The sequence below is a fragment of the Cetorhinus maximus genome, unplaced genomic scaffold, assembly GCF_964194155.1.
Source record: "Cetorhinus maximus unplaced genomic scaffold, sCetMax3.hap1.1 HAP1_SCAFFOLD_1325, whole genome shotgun sequence".
Taxonomy (NCBI): domain Eukaryota; kingdom Metazoa; phylum Chordata; class Chondrichthyes; order Lamniformes; family Cetorhinidae; genus Cetorhinus; species Cetorhinus maximus.
Window position 1 is genome coordinate 60,381 of NW_027597266.1, and position 22,078 is coordinate 82,458.

The window sequence follows — 22,078 nt, forward strand, 5'->3', positions numbered from 1 at the left end:
GGACCTCATGTATTGTACTCAAAAACACTAATCTGTATTGCACTTTACCTAAAGTATTAAACATTTACAAATTTTGTACATAAAATATATTTTAGGAAAAAAAATAACCTGTCCTGTGGCAGTCAGGTAACCAGTTATCTGATCTCTGTGGCATTGCTGTCTCTCCTCAAGATATAATAGAGGAGAGTTTAAATCTAAATTTCCCTCGATGTCTGTTTTCAATATACTGTTCTGGTCCAGCTCCAAAACATACACACCTCACAATCATTAGTCGTTAAGAGGCTTTGTCCCAAAGTAGTTGGAAATTTCATCCATGAGACTCACTTTATATTTAAAGTGGATTTTCTTTTATTTTCATGATAACAATAAGGCTGTTTGAACAGACCCGCCCAAACAGACTACTCTGTTGGAATCCATCGGAACAGGTCAATCCTCTGCAGCAAGCCCCTGTAGTCGGGGGTAGGGGTGGGTGTGTGGTCATGGAAACAATGCGAACATCCGCTGAAGGACCTTCCCCTTTGAGAGAAAATGTCAGGAATGTGCACTATTTAGTGATGAAGGAAACTGGTCATCTCCTCCAAATGCTTAGCTTTGACTCGCTGCTTCAGGACAGCTAGCGATAGATTTACTTTAAACCTGGCAATTGCATACAGTGTTAACGATGAAAGGCCATTTTACACAGTCTGTTACAGTCATGTAAGGCTGGGAAGCAAGTTCACTCATTTTTTACTCGGGGGTTGTTTTAAAAGCTGTAGACCCCTCAGGAATCTTATTTGGTGGGTTCGATGGCAAGTAAAGTGTGCCCTGTCCTCTTATTTCTCCTTATATCAGCAATCCTACACATTCTTTCTCTGCCTTATGTTAAAATTGGAAGCTTCTGCAGTGTCTGAGTCAGAAAGTAAAAGCTGGATCTCCTCATTATCCTCCCACTTCTACAGGCTTTGAAAAGTCAAGCTCTGAGTCCACTAACATTCCACTTTATCTTATCTTCCACATTCTTCCACCTTGCTGCTTTTGGCTTTGATTTTAGAGTCTTAAAAACCCAAAAATCTGCCAAAGTTCCTCCACTTTTTTTTGCTATTCCCAGCCTGCACCCATATAGAGACACCGAATTCTCAAACTGTGCAGAAAAGGAATTTGACTGTTCACAGCTCCTAAACTTGAAGGTGCACAGGAAGCACACACCCATATCAATCTGGGAATCTACCAGCCGCCATATTGGTGCAGGCCAAAAAGTTCAGTGCCAGGGCCCAGGCCTGAAACATTCAGCCTAACACCCGTTTCCAGCTCCTGTGAAATATTGAATTCCCTGGGATGCTGGCTTCAGGAAGATTTGATCTACCTGCAGCCTAACGGGGGATGCTAACAGAGGGAACACTACAGGTCAGAACAAATAAGTTTGTAAAATATGCTGAATGTAGAGCCAGGATGCTGCTTCTAATCCCACGTTGAAATGCTGCCAGCTACCACTGTAGTAACTGAAGGTATAGCCCCTCCTGCTGTCTATCTGGGGTCTTGGAGGCTCCGACCAATGGCCCCTAAGCACGGGCAATCCTGGGGGTGGGGCTCCCTGACAGAGTCCTGTTTGAGCATGTAGCACCTGAAAAGCTCTGTAATAAACTCTGTTTCTTGTTGAAACCTGTCCGCTCCATCAAGTCATTACATTTGGCGACGAGGGTAAAATATCTCCGATGATGCACCTCGCCCTGTTACTGTGAGTACATCCAATCATAAGAAAAAGAAAAGACTACTCACCAGTCAGGCCACTCTTCGGCAGAATCAGTCCTTATGAAGTGACTATGGAAGACTGGAGCCAGTATGCAGAAAGCCTTGGTTTTTATTTCGTAGCGAACAAACTTACCACAGAGGAGAAGCAGAAAATCTTCCTTTTGAGTGTATGCGGTAGCAAGACAAATAATCTCACCCACAGCCCGACGGCCCCGAGTGTGCCCAATTCTAAGTCCCACAATGAATTAGTGGAGCTCATGAAAATGAATTTCCAGCCGAAGCCATTCGTAATAATGCAGCGTTTTAAATTTAATTCCAGAGCTAGGGACCCAGGATAGTCCATCACAACCTATGTAATGAACCTAAAGCAGTTGACAGAACACTGACTTCAGGGACAGATTAAATGATTTGCTGTGGGACTGATTAGTTTGTGGAGTTCAGGATGTGCCATTTACTCGCTGAGGTCAACATCGACTTTAAGTGCACCCTAGAAATCTCCCTTGCCATGGAAAGTGCTGTGAGAGACTCGCAGGCTTTACAGCACATATAACATGGCGCCATTCTTCATGTGGGGCGGGAACCTACCGCCGGGCGTGGTGTGAAAATCAGAGACACAGCATCGAAGCGAGAGGCAATGTCCACTGTTAGAAACATGAAAAGGCTGAGTACAAACACTTCAGCAGCGGCTCCAAGGTTAATTTGTTATAGATGTGGAGGTGACCATGCACCGGACACATGCAGGTTTAAGGAGGCAGAATGCCATTACTGCCGTAAGAAAGGTCATGTAGTAAGGCAATGCAGGGTGAAGCCGAAACAGCCCATAAAGCAGCAAACCAACATGATTGAATTGAAAACTGCAGCAAAACCTGAAGCTGCCGACACTGATATCTATTCCCTGTATAACGTAACCGCTGTAAAAACCGAACCTTTCACTGTCACAATTCAAGTTAGTGGGAAGCCACTAATAATGGAGGTGGATACGGGGCCTCAACTACAGTGGTGGGAGAGCATTCGAATACCTTAATGAAGGTACCCACTCATTAAACTTGGAGTGGACAACCACTAAATTAAAAATATACACTGGAGGGTCTATTCGGGTAAAGGGCATCATCCCAGTGCTAGTGTCTTATAGGCAACAGACAGCCCAGCTTCCAATGAACACAGTGACAGGTGAAAGACCTAATCTTCTGGGTCGAGACCAGTTACAGAAGATCAAGCTTGGCTGGTCTGAGATATTTCACCTGAAAACAGGAGGAGTTCCTGAGCTGCTAAGGAAATACGACATGGCATATGCGATGAATTAGGGAAGTTAAAAGGCCTACAAGCCAAGATATTTGTGGATCCTCACATGACACCCTGTTTCTTTAAGGCCAGGCGTGCCTTATGCGTGGGAGGAGACGGTGGATGCAGAACTATGCCAGTTAGAACAGTTGGGCATCACCCAACCTGTCCAATTCTCAGAATGGGCAGCACCCATAGTTCCAGTGGTTAAGCCTGACCAAACCACACACATTTGCGGAGCCTATAAATTTATCATAAACAAGGCAGCAAAACTAGACAAGTACCACATTCCAAGGATAGATGACTTATCTGCAATGCTGGCTGGAGGCAAATCCTATACAAAATTGGATATGAGCCATGCTTACTAACAATTAGAGCTGGATAGCACATCTGGAGGATGCATGACTATTAACACACACAAGGGTCTTTATCAATATACTCGCCTACCCTTTGGAGTATTGTGTGCATGTGCAATCTTCCAGAGAACAATGGAGAGTCTTAAGCAAGGACTTCCCAAGTGGTAGTTTACCTGGATGATGTTCTGATCACAGGCTCAACCGAGACCAAACACTTGGCCAACCTGGAGGAGGTGATAAGAAGCTTCATGGAAGGCGGCTTTCGATTAAAGAAAAAAAAATGCAGATTTCGAGCACCAGAAGTTACTTACCTGGGTCACAGGGTGGATGCCATGGGTTTGCATCTGGTGGAAGAGAAAGTTCGGGCAATATAAGTTGCACCCTCACCGTCCAGCGTAATCAAACTCAAGCCCCTCCTGGCTATGATCAACTACTATATCCGCTTCTTACCTAACTTATCAACTGTGTTGGCACCATTACACTTGTTAAAAAAGAATCACTGTTGGCCTTGGAATTCGCAACAGGAAGAACCCTTTGTGAAAGTAAAGAAACTGTTACATTTGTCATGTCTATTGGTACACTACGACCCATCGAAAGAATTGATATTAACATGTAATGCCTCTCCTTATAGTGTAGGAGCTGTGTTGTCACAGAATGGAAGATGGATCAGAAAGGCCCGTTGGCTACATCGAGAACCTTCTCCAAAGCCGAGAAGGGTTATTCCCAACTGAAAAAGGAAGGTTTATCGGTGATATTCGGAGTGAAGAAATTCCACCAGTATCAGCATGGATGACATTTCACCATTGTGTCGGATCATAGACCATTAATTCAGTGAGGATAAGGCCATTCTGCCAATAGCATCAGCAAGGATACAACATTGGGCTCTAATCTTATCTGTGTATGTGTATACTTTTATGTACTGTCCAGGCCTACACATTGCAAATGCGGACACACTCAGTCATCTCCCATTACCAGATAGCATTGTAAATACTCCTTTTCCACAAGTAATTGTGCTAATACTGAACTTCTTGGATTCTTTGCTTGTGTGTGCGAAGAAAATTAGACGAACAGAGATCCAATATTGTCAAATGTCAGAGTCCTTGTTTTGCAAGGATAGTCAAATGTGCCTGCATCTGAAGATTTCAGACCATTCCATGCCAGAAACAGAGTTAAGCTGTCAAGATGGAATTTTGTTGTGGGAATCAAGAGTTGTTGTCCCATCACAAGGTAGAGAACCACTCTTGACAGAGCTTCAAAGTGCACATCCAGGCATATCAAAGATGAAAATGCTTGCACGAAGCTATGTCTGGTGGCTAGACATTGACAGCAACATTGAAAGCATGGTCAAGCACTGTCTCCATTGTCAGCAACAAAAGTTGCCTGTTTTAGCTCCCTGTATCCGTGGGAATGGCCTGGTCGACCCTGGGTTAGACTACAAATCAATTACGTAGGACCATTCTTAGATACCACGTTTCTGTTGATTGTAGATGCACATTCTAAATGGATGGATGTATATGAAGTCAAATAACCAACATCGAGCACAACTATCGAGAAGCTGCGTCAATATTTTAGCATACATGGTCTGCCAGAAATTATTGTTTCTGATAATGGTACAACCTTTACCAGCACAGAGTTTCAGAAATTCATGAATTTAAATGGAAACTGACATATTAAGACAGCCCCTTACCATCCCTCATCAAATGGTGTAGCTGAGAGAGCTGTGCAAACTTTCAAGTCTGATATGAAGAGGATATCAGAAGGTACTCTAGAAACTCGACCTTCCCACTTTTTTCTCAGTTAGTGTAACGCCACATTCAACTACAGGTTCACCACCATCTGAATTACTGATGAAATGCCACCTATGTACAAGGTTAAGTCTGGTGTTTCCAAATTTAGAGGAGAAGGTAGAGAAGAATCAAAGTAATCAAAAATTAAACCACGATATACACAGCAAAGCTCGCACAATGTAGGTGACACAGTATTTGTGCGAAATTTTGGAAGTGGACTTTGTTGGGTTCCTGGAACCAATGTCTCAGAGGCTGGTCCTTATCCTTCCAGGTGGAAGTGGAAGACAGAATTGTTCAAAAATACATGGACCATATTCCTGATAGAGACATTCCAACAACCAACTATTCCACCTGTGATTGACAGCAAACCATCAATCCCTGAGACGACAGATTGAACTAGAATTGACATACCAATCTCTGTAGAATTTCCAAATCCAGAACTACCACTTTCTAGTGTGTCTTGTGCTGTAGTTCCTGATCATGTCGATCCTGTTGAGGAACCTCAAGCGGTTGAGCAACTCCACTCTAACTGTATCAGTAGAGCACCTCAGAGGCTTAATCTTTAATTACCTGAAGTTGTATATATGTATATGTTGTTGGATATTCAAATGTTTCTTGTAAATAGAAACTGTTAAATATTAAAGGGGGAGGAAATGTAGTAACTGAAGGTGTAGCCTCTCCTGCTGTCTATCAGGGGTCACGTGACATTCCAGGAGGCTCTGGCCAATGAGCCCTAGGCGCAGGCAGAGGGGTGGAGCTTTCTGACAAGAGTCTTGATCGAGCATGTAGCACCTGAAAAGCTCTCTGTAATAAATTTCATCTATTTATTGTTGAAATCCATCCACTCCGTCAAGTCATTATAACCACTACACCCCCACCCAACTCATCTTGATCCTCAAGCTCTGCCCTCCCAGCCTTGAACCTGGCCCCTGCCTTCTCACCTCAATTCTGGCCTCTGGCCACCATCCTTGATCCACACCTCTGCTCTCCCCCTGGATCCTGGCTTCTGCCTACCCTCCTCAATCCCAGCCTCTGACATCCCCCCCTCAATTAAAACTCTGCCCTTTTTTTTTTACTTTATTCTTTCATAGGATGTGGGCATCACTGGTTAGGTTGGCATTTATTGCCCATCCCTAATGCCCTTGAGAAGGTGGTGGTGAGCTGCCTTCTTGAACTGCTGCAGTCCATGTGGTGTAGGTACACCCACAATGCTGTTAGGGAGGGTGTTCCAGGATTTTGACCCAGTGACAGTGGGTACTTAAATCCAGCCTCGGCCCTACCCCTGACCATTGATTGTCAAGTTCCATTGTTCACTCAACCGATTCCTGGGATGAAGGAATTATCTTATGAGGAAAGGTTGGACAATTTAGGTCTGTATCTATTGGAGTTTAGAAGAATGAGCTCAGGTGATTTTATTGAAATATAAAAGATCCTGAGAGCATTTGACAGGATGTATGCTGAAAGGATATTTCCCCTTGTTGGAGAGACTAGAGCTAGGGGACACAGTTTAAAAATGGGGAGTCTCCCATTTAGGACAGAGATAAGGAGATTTTTTTTCTCTCAAAGGGTCATTAGTTTTTAGAATTCTTATCTCCCAAGAGCGGTGGAGTCTGGATCATTGAATATTTTTAAGGCACAGTTAAATAGATTGTCAAGAGAGTCAAAAGGTTTAAGGGGTAGATAGGAAAGTAGAGTTGAGGCCACAATCAGGTCAGCAATGATTTAATCAATGGCAGAGCAGGCTTGATGGGCCAAATGGCCTACTCCTGCCCCAAATTCATATGCTCTGTGTTTGATTATATGAATCTGTTTATTATTGATGCTCACTATGCTTCTATATTTCTATAGTAGGAGCAGGCTATCGAGTTGGATGATCAGCCATGATCATAAAGAATGGTGGAGCAGGCTCGAAGGGCCGAATGGCCTACTCCTGCTCCTATTTTCTATGTTTCTATGTTTCAATGTGCTTGATTAAGCCTTGATTAACCCAGGTTAAGCCTGGGTATGGACTTAGAGAAAGTAAGCAAACTGTAGAAAGAGCTGGAAGCTGCTAGATGCATGGAGTAGATATTTTAAAACAGTGAATAAAACCTGTTACATACATGGAAATTAGTGTCATCTCTGCATAGATCCCTGATAAAATATACAACTATGTGGCAATGAGGATGATGGAGAAAACATTTAAATCTACGGACTACCCCACCTTTCCTTTCTTCACTGGGAGATCCACCCATGTGGTGGGATCGATGGATGTTGGGGTTCAAGATCTACTTGATCACTACAGGGAGCTTTACCATTGGTAATTTTTGCAACTTTCCCTCACTCCTGTGACAGACTTTTTCAGCTTACGACAACTAATTATTCCAGTTTTGGGAATGATCACAGTTCCAGAACGCTACAGAAACTTCTCCCCAGACAGGTTCATGTTCTATGCAGCTAAAGGCAGATGTATTAAGGAAGTAAACCTTTCCGATAGGTTTGGATTCAAACTTGAAGACACCACATTGTGACTGATGATGCTGACTATACATGCCAGTATCCTTTCTTATTTACTGGGTTTGGGAGATTATGGGGGACTGTCACACTTCTCATGTGACACATCAGTTCCACCAGTTTCACAAAATTTGAGACAGTTTGCTGTTTGCAATCCAAAGTGTCACAGGATGAAGAGTTGAAGCAGACAGTATCATTGAGCAAATCGACTCATTGCCATGGATATCAAATCTAGTCATTGTATGATGCAAAACTAGCGAATTTAGACTAATGGCGAACTTAGACTGTGCATCAACCTTAAGGTGGTCAACAAAGCTATCATTCCAGAGAAGTAGCCACTTCCTAAAATCCAAGTACTAACAGCATAATTTCAATACTTCACACTCATGAAGCTTGACATGCTATGGAGCTACCTTCAGATACCACTAGCAGGGCAAAGACAATATCTTACAGCTTTTGTGACACAAAGGTGTTTCAATGCCGCAGAGCTCCCTATAGACTAAGTTCAGCACCTAGTGCATTCCAAGAGGTTGTCTGACAAGACTGAAGAAACATTGAGGGAATGCTCACCCTACTTGATGATGTCATTGTCCATGGAAGGGACAAAGCAGAACATGATCAGTGGTTATCAGCAGTGCTCACTCAACTTGCACAACACAATTTGACACTCAACAAGGACAAATGCACACACTCAGCATCAGAGATTGATTTTCTAGTGTACAGAATGGCAGCAGCTGGAGTCAAACCTACACACAACATCAACCCATTCATGCACCTCTGACCCCATCTAATGTGAGAGAGTTGGTATTGTTCCTCAGTACTATGAACTTTTGTGACAAATTTGTTCCTAAATACACAGAGATTGCAGAGCCACTTCAGAAGCTACTACTTTCTTTCTTCTTTATCTCCTTTTTCATCCAGGGAGCTCTGGATTTGTTTGTTCTACCTTTCCCTTTCAATGGAATATACCTTGACTGTACCCAAACCAATTCTTTTTTGAAGGTAGCCCATTGTTCAGCTACAGTTTTTCCTGCCAATCTTTCATTCCAGTCTATTTGTCCCAGCTCCATTCTTGCCCCATCAAAGTCAGCTCTTGTCCAGTTAATTATTTTTACTCTGGATTTCCTATCGTCCTTTTCTAACATCATCCTAAAATGCACAATACAATGATCACTGTCTCCTAAATGCTCCCCCACTGACCACCTCCTGAATACACTATCCACGTAGTTCTCAGCCTATGTGACTCCAGCCACCACTCAAGCTCTGAAACCCAGAGCTTCTGCAGCTGACAGCACTTCCTGCACATGTGGTCATCTTCCTGCACCAGTAGTGCCCATGACTTTGCACATATTACAGGACATGCATTCCACTCAACTGAGCTGCCCTTCCATGTCCTAACTCTACTTCCCTTACGTTAACTTTATTCTACTTTGGATTATTTATGATACTTTATCATATTGGCCCTTAAATTTAGAGAAATTGTTGGCGCTTGACAGTTAAATCCAAGTATAGGGACTTTAAAAATATGACACATTTCTAATTTATTCACCAATTCCTACTTACCAAGGTCATCGCTCCTCTTTCTGAGTAAAGGTGGAAAAAGAAAGGAGCACCTCCTCACTGAACTCCCTCAGTCACCAAACTCCAACTGAAGCTCTCTACTGCAGCCAAACACACCACTCCAGTGCAGCCAAAGTCAGCACTATAAAATAGCCTACTTTTATACTCCTGAACCTAGCCTCTGAAAACCTGATTAAGCCAGTTATCTAATTAACTAGTTACAGCTGCAAGCAGAGACGATGTGAGCCCTGTTTTAAGGCTGGACTAAAACTTGCCTTCTTCCAACTGTAACTGAACTTTTAGTTAATTACTAAATTAAAGAAAGACTAGACTTTAGATAGAATTTAACCCTTAACTTAACCCTTAAACTCCCTCAGTCACCAAGCTCCAATTGAAGCTCTCTACTGCAGACAAAATGGTGGCTGGTTCCCCTCATTCCAACAGTGACTACACTTTACAACTACCTGAAAGGTTGTCGTGTATTTAAGACTGAGATAGATAGGTTCTTGATTGGTAAGGGGATCAAAGGTTACGGGAAGAAGGTGGGAGAATGGGGTTGAGAAACTTATCAGCCATGATTGAATGGCGGAGCAGATTCGATGGGCCGAATGGCCTAATTTCTGCTCCTATGTCTTATGGTTTTATGGGTATGGTGTGGGACATCCTGAGGTCATGACATGTGTTTAATAGATGTGTTTCTTATAGGCCAGAGGATTGATGGGTGTTTTGGATAGTGAGAGGGGAGACTGGGTGGGAAAACATAATGGAGACAGATTAAATGGCAAAAACAAAACATGAGAAGGTGACCAACGTTCTTTAGTCACATCTGTTCAGCTACTCAGGAAACAACCAAAAGAAACATGGAGACAGGCTCATCAGCTGTGTGACTATACAGTTCTGAGCTTACCCAGTCCCCAGCATTTCCGGAGTGAATGGGACAAACCCACTGAACATTATTTTGTCATTTGATGATGTAAACAAGGTCATTGTTTTTGTGTGTAAGAGAAGTTGTAGTGTTTGAGGAACAGCTTTCTTGGCTTCTGAACAATTTGAATTGTGAGCTCAGTCCGTCTGATGTCCAATCTTGATCTACGAATGCAATTTCTTTCAATGTTTGTTTTTAATTATTCTCATCGTGTCACCAAGCCTGTCCAGATTGTAAAGCAGCTGCCTTCTTATTGAGCTGAGCCAATGGAACACAACCCCTTAGGGTCTAGAGGAACATCAAGATACCTTGGGTAGGAATAAATCTCGGACAGTAGTGCTAAGTGGGAATAGTAGTTATGCCCCCGCCTGTTATACACATTGCCTGTTATACCCCCACCTACTATACCCCTGTCTGTTACACCCCTCGCTTATTACACCCCTTTCCTGTTATACCCATCACCTGTTATACCCCACCTGTTATTCCTCCTCCAGTTATACCCCTCACCTGTTATACCTTTTGCCTGTTATACACCCATCTGTTATACCCCTTGCCTGTTGTACCCTGCCTGTTGTGCCCCCGCCTGTTATATCCCCACCTGTTAAACCCCCTCAGGTTATACCCCTCGCCAGCATGCCCTTTGCCTGTTATACTGCCATCTGTTATTCCCCTCGTCTGTTATTCCCTCGCCTTTTATACCCCTCGCCTGTTATGCCATACCCAAGAATGTTATACCCCCTGCTTGTTATATACCTCACCTGTTATACTTCTTGCCTGTCATTCCCCTGCCTCTTATACCCTCACCTGCTATACCCCTACCTGTTATATCCCTTTCCTGTTAAACACCTTGCCTGTTATACCCTCGCCTGTTATAACCCTACTTGTTACATCTCTGCCTGTTACACCCCCGCCTGTTATACCCCTAACTGTAATAACTCTCGCCTGGTAATCCATACCCCTGAATGTTGTTTCCCTGCTTGTTATAGCTTCATCTGTTGTTCCCCTCGTTTGCTATACCTTCTCCTTTTATACCCCTCGCCTGTTATACCGTACCCCTAAATTTTATACCCCTGCCTGTTAGAGCCTCACCTGTTATGCCCCTTTCCTGTTATATTCCTCTACTGTCATTCCCCTGCCTCTTATACCCTCACCTGTTATACCTCTGCCTGTTATACCCCTTTCCTGTTAAACACCTTGCCTGTTATGCCCCCTCCTGTTATACACCTTGCCTTTTATACAGCTCGCCTGTTACACCCCTGCCTGTTGTACCCCCGCTTGTATATCCCTTGTTCATTATACCCCCGCCTGTTATACACCTGCCTGTTATATCCCTCACCTCTTATACCCTTGCCTATTATAGCCCTGCCCCTTATACCCCTCATCTGTATGCCTCCTCCTGTTATATACCTCACCTGTTACAACCCCACCTGTTACGCCTCCGCATGTTACACCCCCGCCTGTTACACCCCTCACCTGTTATACCCCCCAGTTATACACTCGCCTATTATATCCCTACACTTTTTTATCCTTTGCCTGTTATACCCCTTACCTGTGATACCCCTCACCTGTTATGTCAGTTGCTCATTATAACCTTCACCTGCTATACCCCTGCCCATTATACCCCCATCCGTTATACCCCGCCAGTTATACCCCTCACCTGTTGTACCCTTTGCCTGTTGTACCCCTCCCCTCTTATACTCCTCGCTCTTATACACCCATCTGTTATGCTCCCCGTGTTATACCATTGCCTGTCATACCCACGAATGTTATATCCTTGCCTGTTATACCCCCGCCTGTTATACACCCACCTGTTATATCCCTTGCCTGTTATACCACCCCGCCTGTTATACCCTCGCCTGTTATACCTCCATCCAATATATCCCTGTCTGTTATATCCCTCGCTTCTTATATCCCTACCTGTTATGCTCCCCGTGTTATACCCTCGCCTGTTACGTTCCCGCCTGTTATATCTCTTCTCTATTATACCCCCACCTGTTATATCTTGTCTATTATACCCATGCCTGTTATACCCCTGCTTCTTATATCCCTCTCCTGTTACACCCCTGCCTGTTACATTCCTGCCTGTTACATCCCCGCCTGTTATAACCCCCTGCCCGTTATTCATACAAACGTATGAATTAGGAGCAGGAGTAGGCCACTTGGCCCCTCGATCCTGTTCTACCATTTAATAAGATCATGGGTGATCACTTGTTATACTCCCTGCCCGTTATAGCCCCAGCCCGTTATAGCCCCCTGCCCGTTATAGCCCCCTGCCCGTTATAGCCCCCTGCCCGTTATAGCCCCCTGCCCGTTATAGCCCCCTGCCCGTTATAGCCCCAGCCCGTTATAGCCCCCTGCCTGTTATAGCCCCTGCCCGTTATAGCCCCCAGCCCGTTATAGCCCCCTGCCCGTTATAGCCCCCTGCCCATTATAGCCCCAGCCCGTTATAGCCCCCTGCCCGTTATAGCCCCAGCCCGTTATAGCCCCCTGCCCGTTATAGCCCCCTGCCCGTTATAGCCCCCTGCCCGTTATAGTCCCAGCCCGTTATAGCCCCCTGCCCGTTATAGCCCCCTGCCCGTTATAGCCCCCTGCCTGTTATAGCCCCCTGCCTGTTATAGCCCCCATGCCTGTTCGGTTCTATGTCCTTTAACATTTGAGTCACCACACCACACTGCCTCATGATTTCCTCACTTTCTCAGCTGGTTCTCAGTGGTCAAAACAATTCACTTCAAAGTTCTTCTTCCTTGTGAATCTTCCCAAAGTTCTGTTCATTCATGATTGAAATTTAATCTTTGTGAACTTTGGGGGAAGATGTAAATGAGAAATAATGTAATGTTCTCTTACCTCACTTAACCTGCAGCATTCCTCCATGTAGTCTTTTAGGCTGTCACCTGATGGTCGCCTCTTCAATGTCTCTTGATCTAACTGAGCTTCATTTGCGTGCTTCAGTGTATCACTCAGAGACGCTGGTGTATTGGTATCAGCAATCACTATTTCAACAAGCGATACATGTCTGGCCTGTGTCACTTCCTCATCTATAACTGTAGGACTCTGATTAAAGTTTCTGTTTGAGCTATTGTTTTTTTTCCAATTTGCAGAGGCTGTGTGTAGTTTCTTCACCTTTACTGGGGCCTCTTGATGCCCCTCAGCCTTTCCATCTCCTTTTAAACACTTGTCAGAGTTGCAACAGTCAACTGGGAAAGGGCAATGTTGAATAACAGGGGATGAGGACACGGTGCTCAAAGCCATCCCAGAGTCGCAAGATGATTCCCTCCGATGGACAACAAAACTCTGTTCGGATCCTGAAAGGGTAGAGGGTGAGTTTGCACCGCTGGGCAGTTCAACACCAGAATCTTCGGATTCAGATTTATACAGTTTCAGGATGGTGCAGTTTGATGGCTCATTCACTGCAGCATACTCTGAGAATGAGCTCTGGAATCCAGACTTTGCAAGTTCCGTGTGATTATTAGTTTGCTGCACTGGGTTGTCCTCAGGATTTCCTGTCTTGGCTAGCGCTGGATATGACAGGATGTCCTCACACTGAGAGCCATTTTGCAGGAGGGTCACTTTGGTCAGAACAACTTTCCTCTTGGACGATTCCTGTCTCACCACTAGGAACACAAAAGCCACATTTCATCAAGTTTAGAATTACTCAGAAGTCAAAGGTTTTTCTACCAAACTAAACGCCAGTGTCAAGTCTTCAGCCTCAAGCAGCCAAGGTCTTGTCACATAATCAGAATTAGGGCCATAGGGGCATCCTAAATCATTTTATGTGGGGATAGTGAGCTTTGAAAAGACACATGCTTATTAAATCAGTATGCTCAATCTTACAAGAGACATCATTGTAACATATCAGACCATTGAGGCCACAGTTAACACTGAAAAGATCTACAATGTGTAAAATGAAAAGAAATGTTTCTCAGTATTGTTGCTCCACATCATCACCAATTACCTGAGGAGCTCTTTGCATCAACTCTGACTTCACCGAGACGCTGACTTGACTTGCCCCTCTTCCCCACCCTCTAGCATCTCAGGGAGGATTGACTTGTCTGAATGTTCCAGAAGATGGTTTACAATTGGCCAATTTCAAGTGGGCAATTTCAAACAATGCTTGGCAGTTAACTATCAGTCACTATCAACTGGTGTATTCCCAAATACAATGCCTCTACCAGTCAGAGTCCACTTGCAAACCAATCAGCACTCTTTTCTCATACAGTTGTTTCCCCTGACATTGGCATTGTCCTGATGAGTGCAAGATGAAAAGCTTCGACAAAAAATGTCTCTTTCTTCAGCAATACTCAAGTTCTGTACTAACAAACAACTAAAATCTGAAATATATATCTAGTCTCAATAATGGTGACCATGAACTGATTGTCAGAAAAATGCATCGGATTCACTAATGGCCATGCAAATTAGGAGGAGTAGGCCATTCGGCCCCTCGAGCCTGCCCTGCCATTCAATAAGATCATGGCTGATCTGAATATGGCCTCAACTCCACTTTCCTTCCTACCCCCATACCCTTTGTCAATCAAGAATCCATCTATCTCAGCCTTAAAAGTATTCAATGGCCCTGTCTCCACTCCTCTGAGGAAAGAGTTCCACAGACCAACAACCCTGAGAGAAAATATTTCTCCTCATCTCCGTCTTAAATGGGTGACCCCTTATTTTTTACTCTGTCCCCATCCACTCTGTCAATCCCTCTCAGGATCTTATATGTTTCAATAAGATCACCCCTCAATCTTCTAAACTCCAATGGATACAAGACCAACATGTCCAACCTTTCCTCATTGAATAACCCCTTCATCCCAGGTACCAGTTGAGTGAACCTTTTCTGAACTGCCGCTAATGTAGCTATATCCTTTCTTAAATAAGGAGACTAAAACTGTACACAGTACACATGGTCTCACCAATGCTCTGTACAACTGTATCAAGGAGGGAACCTTTTATACTCCATTCCTCTTGCAATAAACACCAACATTCTATTTGCCTTCCTAATCGCTTGCTGTACCTGCATACTAACTTTCCCTGATTCATGTACCAGGTCACCCAGATCCCTCTGTTCTGCTAAGTTCTGCAATTTCTCTCCATTTAAATAATATGCTGCTTTTTTATTTTTCCTGCTAACCAATCTTCTATCCATGCTAACATGTTACCCTTCTTTTAGAGGGCAAAATCTGCTATCCTTACCTGGTCTGGCCTACATGTGACTCCAGACCCGCAGCAATGTAGTTGACACTTAACTGTCTTCTGAAATGGCCTAGCTAGCCACTCAGTTCATGGGCAATTAGGGATGGGCAACAAATGCTGGCCTTGCCAGTGATGCCCGCATCCCATAGAAGAAGTTTTTTTAAAAATGGGCTGAATTTAGTCAGGATAGCGAGGTCCCCAACAATGGGCTGGAAAGCCAGAGATGATCCCACCTCAGCCATTTGCAGGACCCCCAGCTAAAATTTCACTGTGTCAGACAAGTAGTTAGTTGCCATCAGGGGTGCCATTCCTATTGACAATGGCCACCCACCCCCACAAAGTACTGGCCATACACACAAAGTATGGAGTTCTGGAGAACTCTCCATAAGGAGACACACACACAAAATACATTGCTTGAAGTTATATACATTTACAGATGCACGCACTGGGTGGAGCTTAAATTCCCCACCCCCGACCCTCACCACACCACCATGTTCCCAGGAGCAGCTGGAAGATGGGGGACGAGATGTTGCTGGGAGGTGGGGGAGGGGTGGTTGCTGTATAATCAGGCTGGATGGTGGGGTAGGGGGTGGGTGGTTGCTGTATAATCCGGCTGTAAAGTGGGGTAGGGGGTGGGTGGTTGCTGTATAATCTGGCTGGAAGGTGGGGTAGGGGTGGTTGCTGGGAGGTGGAGGAGGGGTGGTTGCTGGGAGGTGGGGGAGGGGTGGTTGCTTTATAATCCGGCTGGGAGGTGGGGGAGGGGTGGTTGCTGGAAGGTGGGGGAGGGGTGGTTGCTGGGAGGTGGGGGAGGGGTGGTTGCTGGGAGGTAGGGGAGGGGTGGTTGCTTTATAATCCGGCTGGGAGGTGGGGGAGGGGTGGTTGCTGGGAGGTGGGGGAGGGGTGGTTGCTGTATAATCTGGCTGGGAGGTGGGGGAGGGGTGGTTGCTGGGAGGTGGGGGAGGGGTGGTTGCTTTATAATCCGGCTGGGAGGTGGGGGAGGGGTGGTTGCTGGGAGGTGGGGGAGGGGTGGTTGCTGGGAGGTGGGGGAGGGGTGGTTGCTGTACAATCCGGCTGGGAGGTGGAGGAGGTGTGGTTGCTGGGAGGTGGGGGAGGGGTGGTTGCTGGGAGGTGGGGGAGGGGTGGTTGCTGGGAGGTGGGGGAGGTGGGGGAGGGGTGGTTGCTGTATAATCCAGCTGGGAGGTGGGGGAGGGGTGGTTGCTGTATAATCCGGCTGGGAGGTGGGGGAGGGGTGGTTGCTGGGAGGTGGGGGAGGGGTGGTTGCTGGGAGGTGGGGGAGGTGGGGGAGGGGTGGTTGCTGTATAATCCAGCTGGGAGGTGGGGGAGGGGTGGTTGCTGTATAATCCGGCTGGGAGGTGGGGGAGGGGTGGTTGCTGGGAGGTGGGGGAGGGGTGGTTGCTGGGAGGTGGGGGAGGGGTGGTTGCTTTATAATCAGGCTGGAAGGCGCGGAGGTTGAATGCCTCTTGGCTTCCTGGCTCGCTACAATTAAGTCAGTGATTGGGTAGGTTGACTTTGCCCTTCCCGCTCCTAGTGTACAGAACCTCTGCAAACTCCCAGATACAGTGATAGGCGGTGAACTGAATTATGTTCCAGAAAAATCTACTGGGGTAAAAATTGGGGCCACAGTCATCTTGACAGCTCCTGGCAATGCCATCCTCCCCTGCTTTGCAGCTGCGGGTCTGGTTTGAGAACATGGCATCCGTTTTGCTGAAGCCTTGGTCCTGGCTGAGGTAGAGGTAAGAATAATGCTGTCTGAATACCCCCAGAGGTACGGCCTCCTGCTGAAAGCCCTCCTCCTCCTTCCTCTGCAAACTGCTTCTCCTGTCTGCTCCCTCTGCTCCATCTGCCTGCAGCCCACTGGGTAACTGTGACCATAGCCCTCATGATTGGGAGCAAGTGGTGCACTCGGAGGCCTTTCAGAAGCAATCAACTCATTCCAAACGTGCGGCACCACTCCCTTCAGATTTCACCAATCTCTCCCAACTCCTGCAGTGCAGTACCACTAATCCTGAAACAGCAAATAGTCAAAAACACCTCCCCTGCAAGTTGAATGGTGATATCTTTAACTAGCGCTTGTGGTGCAGTATGGGGTGGGGGGGTGGGGGGGGTGTCCCTTGTGCAGCATGTTCAGCTATGTGTATTTAAGAGGCAGAGTGTTAACAGGAATAGCAAGGTCCAAAATGACATGATGTCAAATCAGTGTTCGACACGGACTGACATCACAATCCACCCACTCTGCTTTAGTTCCAGTGTACGCACCGGATTCCCAGGGTATCACCCTTCACAACATGGTGAACCGTGTGGACTGGGCTGGAAGGGGTGGGAGCCCAGCCCCCACACCATGTTTTACCTCAACACATCTCCCCCAGCACCAAAATCATCATCACTACGGAGCCGAATTTTAATTTACATTGTTAAAAGCTGAGAGCGAGTACAGATCCTTTGGAAACAATCACTCATCACATCCTGCCACTCAGAGATCAGACCCCTATCCCTACTCTCTGTCTCCTTCCTCCCAACCCATTTCCAAATCATGTTGCAAGGTTCCCTCCAATTCTGTACATTTTTATTTTGCTAATAATTCCTTATAGAGAACCATAGTGAATTTTTACACAGAGTCAACTATAGTGTGTATTCCTGTTAAACCAGTTCTGTTCACAATACAATAAAAGCTCTCTTTTATCCACTTTAAAGAACCAGCAATAAAATTAGCCACTAAGAAAGTTCTGAATAATGAGGAGATTGAATATTTGCTCAGGATTTTGATAACAATCCATTAGTCCTTTGTTCTAGAATCTTTATAGAAAGTGGAACTCGACTCACAAGTGACCTGATGCATAATTTGTCTTTATTTAATCTAAAGAGATGACGTGAGAATGGGGAATTAGAACTATGTGAAAGCAACCCTCAGCTCTGAAACCTTCCCAATCAGAAACATTGGATTTTGATAGGGTCATTGAAATATTAAAGTATCACAGACAGTGAGACCAGCTCTCCAGGCAGGAGCATTCTGCGACTCCCTCCCCAAGCTGTCCTTCTGTTGGAACTCAGGAATCCGTGAATCCTCGGGTTAACTGCATTGTCAATCCAATATGGTCCCTGCTGATACAACAGCACAGTGTGTACATTTTAAAATCCCTGCCCCACCAGTGGATTAGCTGGTTCTGTTGGGGCGAGAGAGTGAGTGAGAGCAGGTAAGACTGAAAAGTGGCTCAGCGACTGGACAGTCCAGGACTATAACATGCTCAAAATTTGATTTTAACATCAAATACTGTTAACTGTTCATGCTGACCCCAGGTATCAGCAAGGCTTTTTATACCAACAAGGATCCAGTGCTACAAATGGGAGCAGTTTGACCTGTTGCCTGTTATAGAGGGTGTGACCAAATACTATGAGGGTGAAAAATCTCAGGGATGACTTTTTTGTTTTATGAAACTGAACCACGGAGCATTGTGTGCCGGGAGCTGAAGGGGAAAATCCTCCCACTCAAAGGCAGATATAATTACAACAAAAACACATTTCAATTTCAAGTATTACACATCGTCCAAAAATAGTGCATCAGCGGATTGATAAAGCCACAGGTTGCTAGCGCTTCTTGCGACTGAGATGAAATCAGTCTAGGAGAAATGGCTAAACACTGGCTAATGGCTAACTTAATGCCAGATTCATGCCAAATCTTTCCCCTATTCACAGAATTGGCACAGCTTTTTATTTGAAAATAACCAACAAACCCTCCTGATCAAAGATTCCAAGAGATAACGTTTGATCTAAGATTCTACAGCTGCTGTTGTATGCTAGGCAAATATAGTCACAAGGAATTGTTCAAAACTTGGACGCAGTGTTCGAACTGTAGCTTGTGCAAATAATCTACCTGGATGCAGCATTAACTCTCTGCTTTTATACTCTGTGCCCCCAAAACTCAGGATCTCACATTATATCGAGCTTTCTTAACTTGCCTTCCCCCTTTGTTAATCATTAGTTTGTCAAAACTGCTGAGTCTCACTGCTCCTTGACTCTTTTGCATTTCACCATTTAGTTTATCCATCCTTTCTTTGCTCACCAATGGATTCAGGGGCAGAAATGGAAGGTGGAAATGAATAACTGGAAATTTACTAGCATGCCATTGGTCCTGCCGCTGGGACCAAATTCGAGTGCTGAGCAAAATGGAGGGATCCCATTAAGGATGGCGGCCTGCCTCTCCGTGTTGCCCATCTAATCAGAAAACCGCAGCCTGGCAACCTCAATAGTGCCTCTGGTAACATGAGCATAGTTGAGGCTGCAGGGAGAGGAAGAAGACGCCTCCATTTTGAGACATCTTTGAAGAACTGGGGAGGATTATTTAAATGTGCTGAGACCAGGCAGGCCCCCTCCACGGGTGAACCCTCCAGTGGTGGTGTTGAATCTGTGGGTATAGCCATTGCTGCTGGGGGCCCCTCTGTGGGACATGGAGTCTCTGAGAAGAAAGGTCCCCACACTGGGAAACCACCTCAATGTATTTAGATGTCTCCCATGCAGCGGGGTTTGTTCCGACACCAGTAAAAGGCCAATGCAGGTGTAAAATGACCGTTAATAGTTAAATCGGCTGCCTACCTCTGGTGGACAGACAGCTGAGCCACCGCCATTCCCGCCTCTCAAAATATCCTGTGGCAGTGGGCAGGAAGATCTCGGGCTTCCCTCCTGAGGCCTTCCACTGCCATTTTACCAGCCCTTTCGCTTCCCCACCCACCTCCAGAGGGCCAGTATCGAGAAGCCGAGTATCGAGAATAGAGTTCAGGCTTCTGTGGAGCCCTGGCTAACTGGTGCTTTAAAACAAGGCAGGACTGTCAGCAGCCAGGCAAGGGCTGTTAGACTCACTTACAAAGAGGGGACTGAGAGGGGTCAGCACCACTCCAAACCACACCCTCTTAATCAAAGTTTCACAGGATAGTGGGGAGGGGGAGTCCAATCGACATGGCAGGTTTAAAAGATAATACAGTACAGCCTAGCTTAACTGACAGGTTGGATCAGTTGTACTCAGTTACACTAATAACCCCAACAAATGCTGATCTCTTTCAATTCCTACCTTTTTTCCAGGAACTTCCTACTCCGAAGATGCCATTTCTCCCAAACATCATCTCTCAGAGAGCTGTTCCAAATGAGCCTCTTGCTGCTCTGCTTCAGACTCCAGTTCTCCCCACGGCTGCTAACAATATCCTTGGGCCTTCTAGAGGAGATATTCCAATCACTGGCTGGCTGGATTCAGCTCGTAATAAAGGAAGGAAGCTGGGTGTGAGCAAAGCTGGATCACCGGCTGCAGTTTGCCACAAGGCAGTCATCCAGCAATCACTTTAAGAAGGGAATAGCTCCTTTGCTGATAGTGCGAGAGGGTGGGGAGGAGGAGGGGATTACAAGTACCTCAGCTAATCAGCACAGAACTCAATCCTGGAACAGGACAGGGCAGACTTGAGCAGCCACTCACAGCCCTGCCTTGGAGGGGAGGTTGAAAGGTGAAGACTTGTGGTCATTTAGTGAATACTGAAATAAATAAAAAACGCTCCTTTTTTCCATTGTGGTAAATCTCTGAACTCTGAGAGTGGAAGTTTGGGAGCTGCTCGTTGGAGCTGCAATGTATATCCTTTTGTTTTCCTGTTTTCAGCCTCTCGTCACAAACAGGTGCATTGAGAAAGAGCCCTGGAATTATTCCACTCAGGCCCCTGGCTCTCTCCAGTTTCTTGGCAGGCACTAAAAGCTCCTTTTTGTATCTTTTAATATTTCAGATAATGAGTAACTTCTCAACCATTGCACTGTCTCCAGTGAACACACAGCAAGTGCTGAGAGAGATGGGCAGGAATGCACTCCTATCAGGCTGCAGCGGCTGGTATGTGATGTTAGTTAAATATTTCCTCGAATGCCTTTATGACAGTATTGTGCAAGGGCTACATTGTGAAGTCAGCTTTTCCAAATAGGTTCTACTCTGGCTCTACCTGTCCCACCCCCCCCCCCCCCCCACCCCCACCTTAAACCAGCTTATATTTCACCTCTCTTCTATTTTTACTTAGTTCTGTTGAAGGGTCCCTCGGACTCAAAACGTTAACTGTGTTCTTCTCTGCAGATGCTGCCAGACTTGCTGAGTTTTTCCAGGTATTTTTGTTTTTGTTTTGGATTTCCAGCATCTGCAGTTTTTTGCTTTTTTCCAAATAGGTATCGTGCAAAAATCAGTTTTTGTTGTTGACCCCACCGATTAGGTTATCCTCCTATCCATTGCACACAGTCCTTGAAAAGAGTTCAACTCCAGGTGCTCTCAGTTATTATTTTACGCCTTCTTTATATTTGGAACGTAGAAGCAGGAGTAGGCCATTCAGTCTGTCAAGTCTGCTTCACCATTCAATACAATTATGGTTGATCATCCACTTCAATGCCTTTTTCCCACACTATCCCCGTATCCCTTGATGTCATTGATATTTAGAAATCTGTCAATCTCTGCTTTAAACATACTCAATGACTGAGCTTCTACAGCCCTCTGGGGTAGAGAATTCCAAAGATTCACAACCCTCTGAGTAAAGAAATTTCTCTTCACCTTGGTCCTAAGTGGCCTCTCCCTTATTTTGAAATTGTGTCCCCCTGGTTCGAGAGAGTATTTGGAGGATACAGTGACTCCCCAAACACTGTCTTAATATTGGGAGGATACAGTGACTCCCCAAACACTGTCTTAATATTAGGAGGATACAGTGACTCCCCAAACACTGTCTTAATATTGGGAGGAT

At 45.4% G+C, this 22,078-nt stretch overlaps 1 protein-coding gene across 5 annotated transcripts in view; it reads right to left on the reverse strand.

Annotated features, from left to right (window-relative positions):
• LOC144676053 (uncharacterized) overlaps positions 1 to 20,974 on the reverse strand; it is a 59,829-nt gene extending 38,855 nt beyond the window's left edge. For all 5 annotated transcript variants that reach the window (XM_078536576.1, XM_078536573.1, XM_078536574.1 and 2 more), the window contains exons 1-2: positions 20,398 to 20,974; positions 12,975 to 13,741 (exon numbers count right to left, since the gene is read on the reverse strand). In XM_078536576.1, coding sequence (XP_078392702.1) covers positions 12,975 to 13,741; positions 20,398 to 20,449 — 819 coding nt within the window. In that variant the 5' untranslated portion in view covers positions 20,450 to 20,974. The remainder of the gene's footprint in view (positions 1 to 12,974; positions 13,742 to 20,397) is intronic.
• Between the last annotated feature and the right edge of the window lie 1,104 nt (positions 20,975 to 22,078).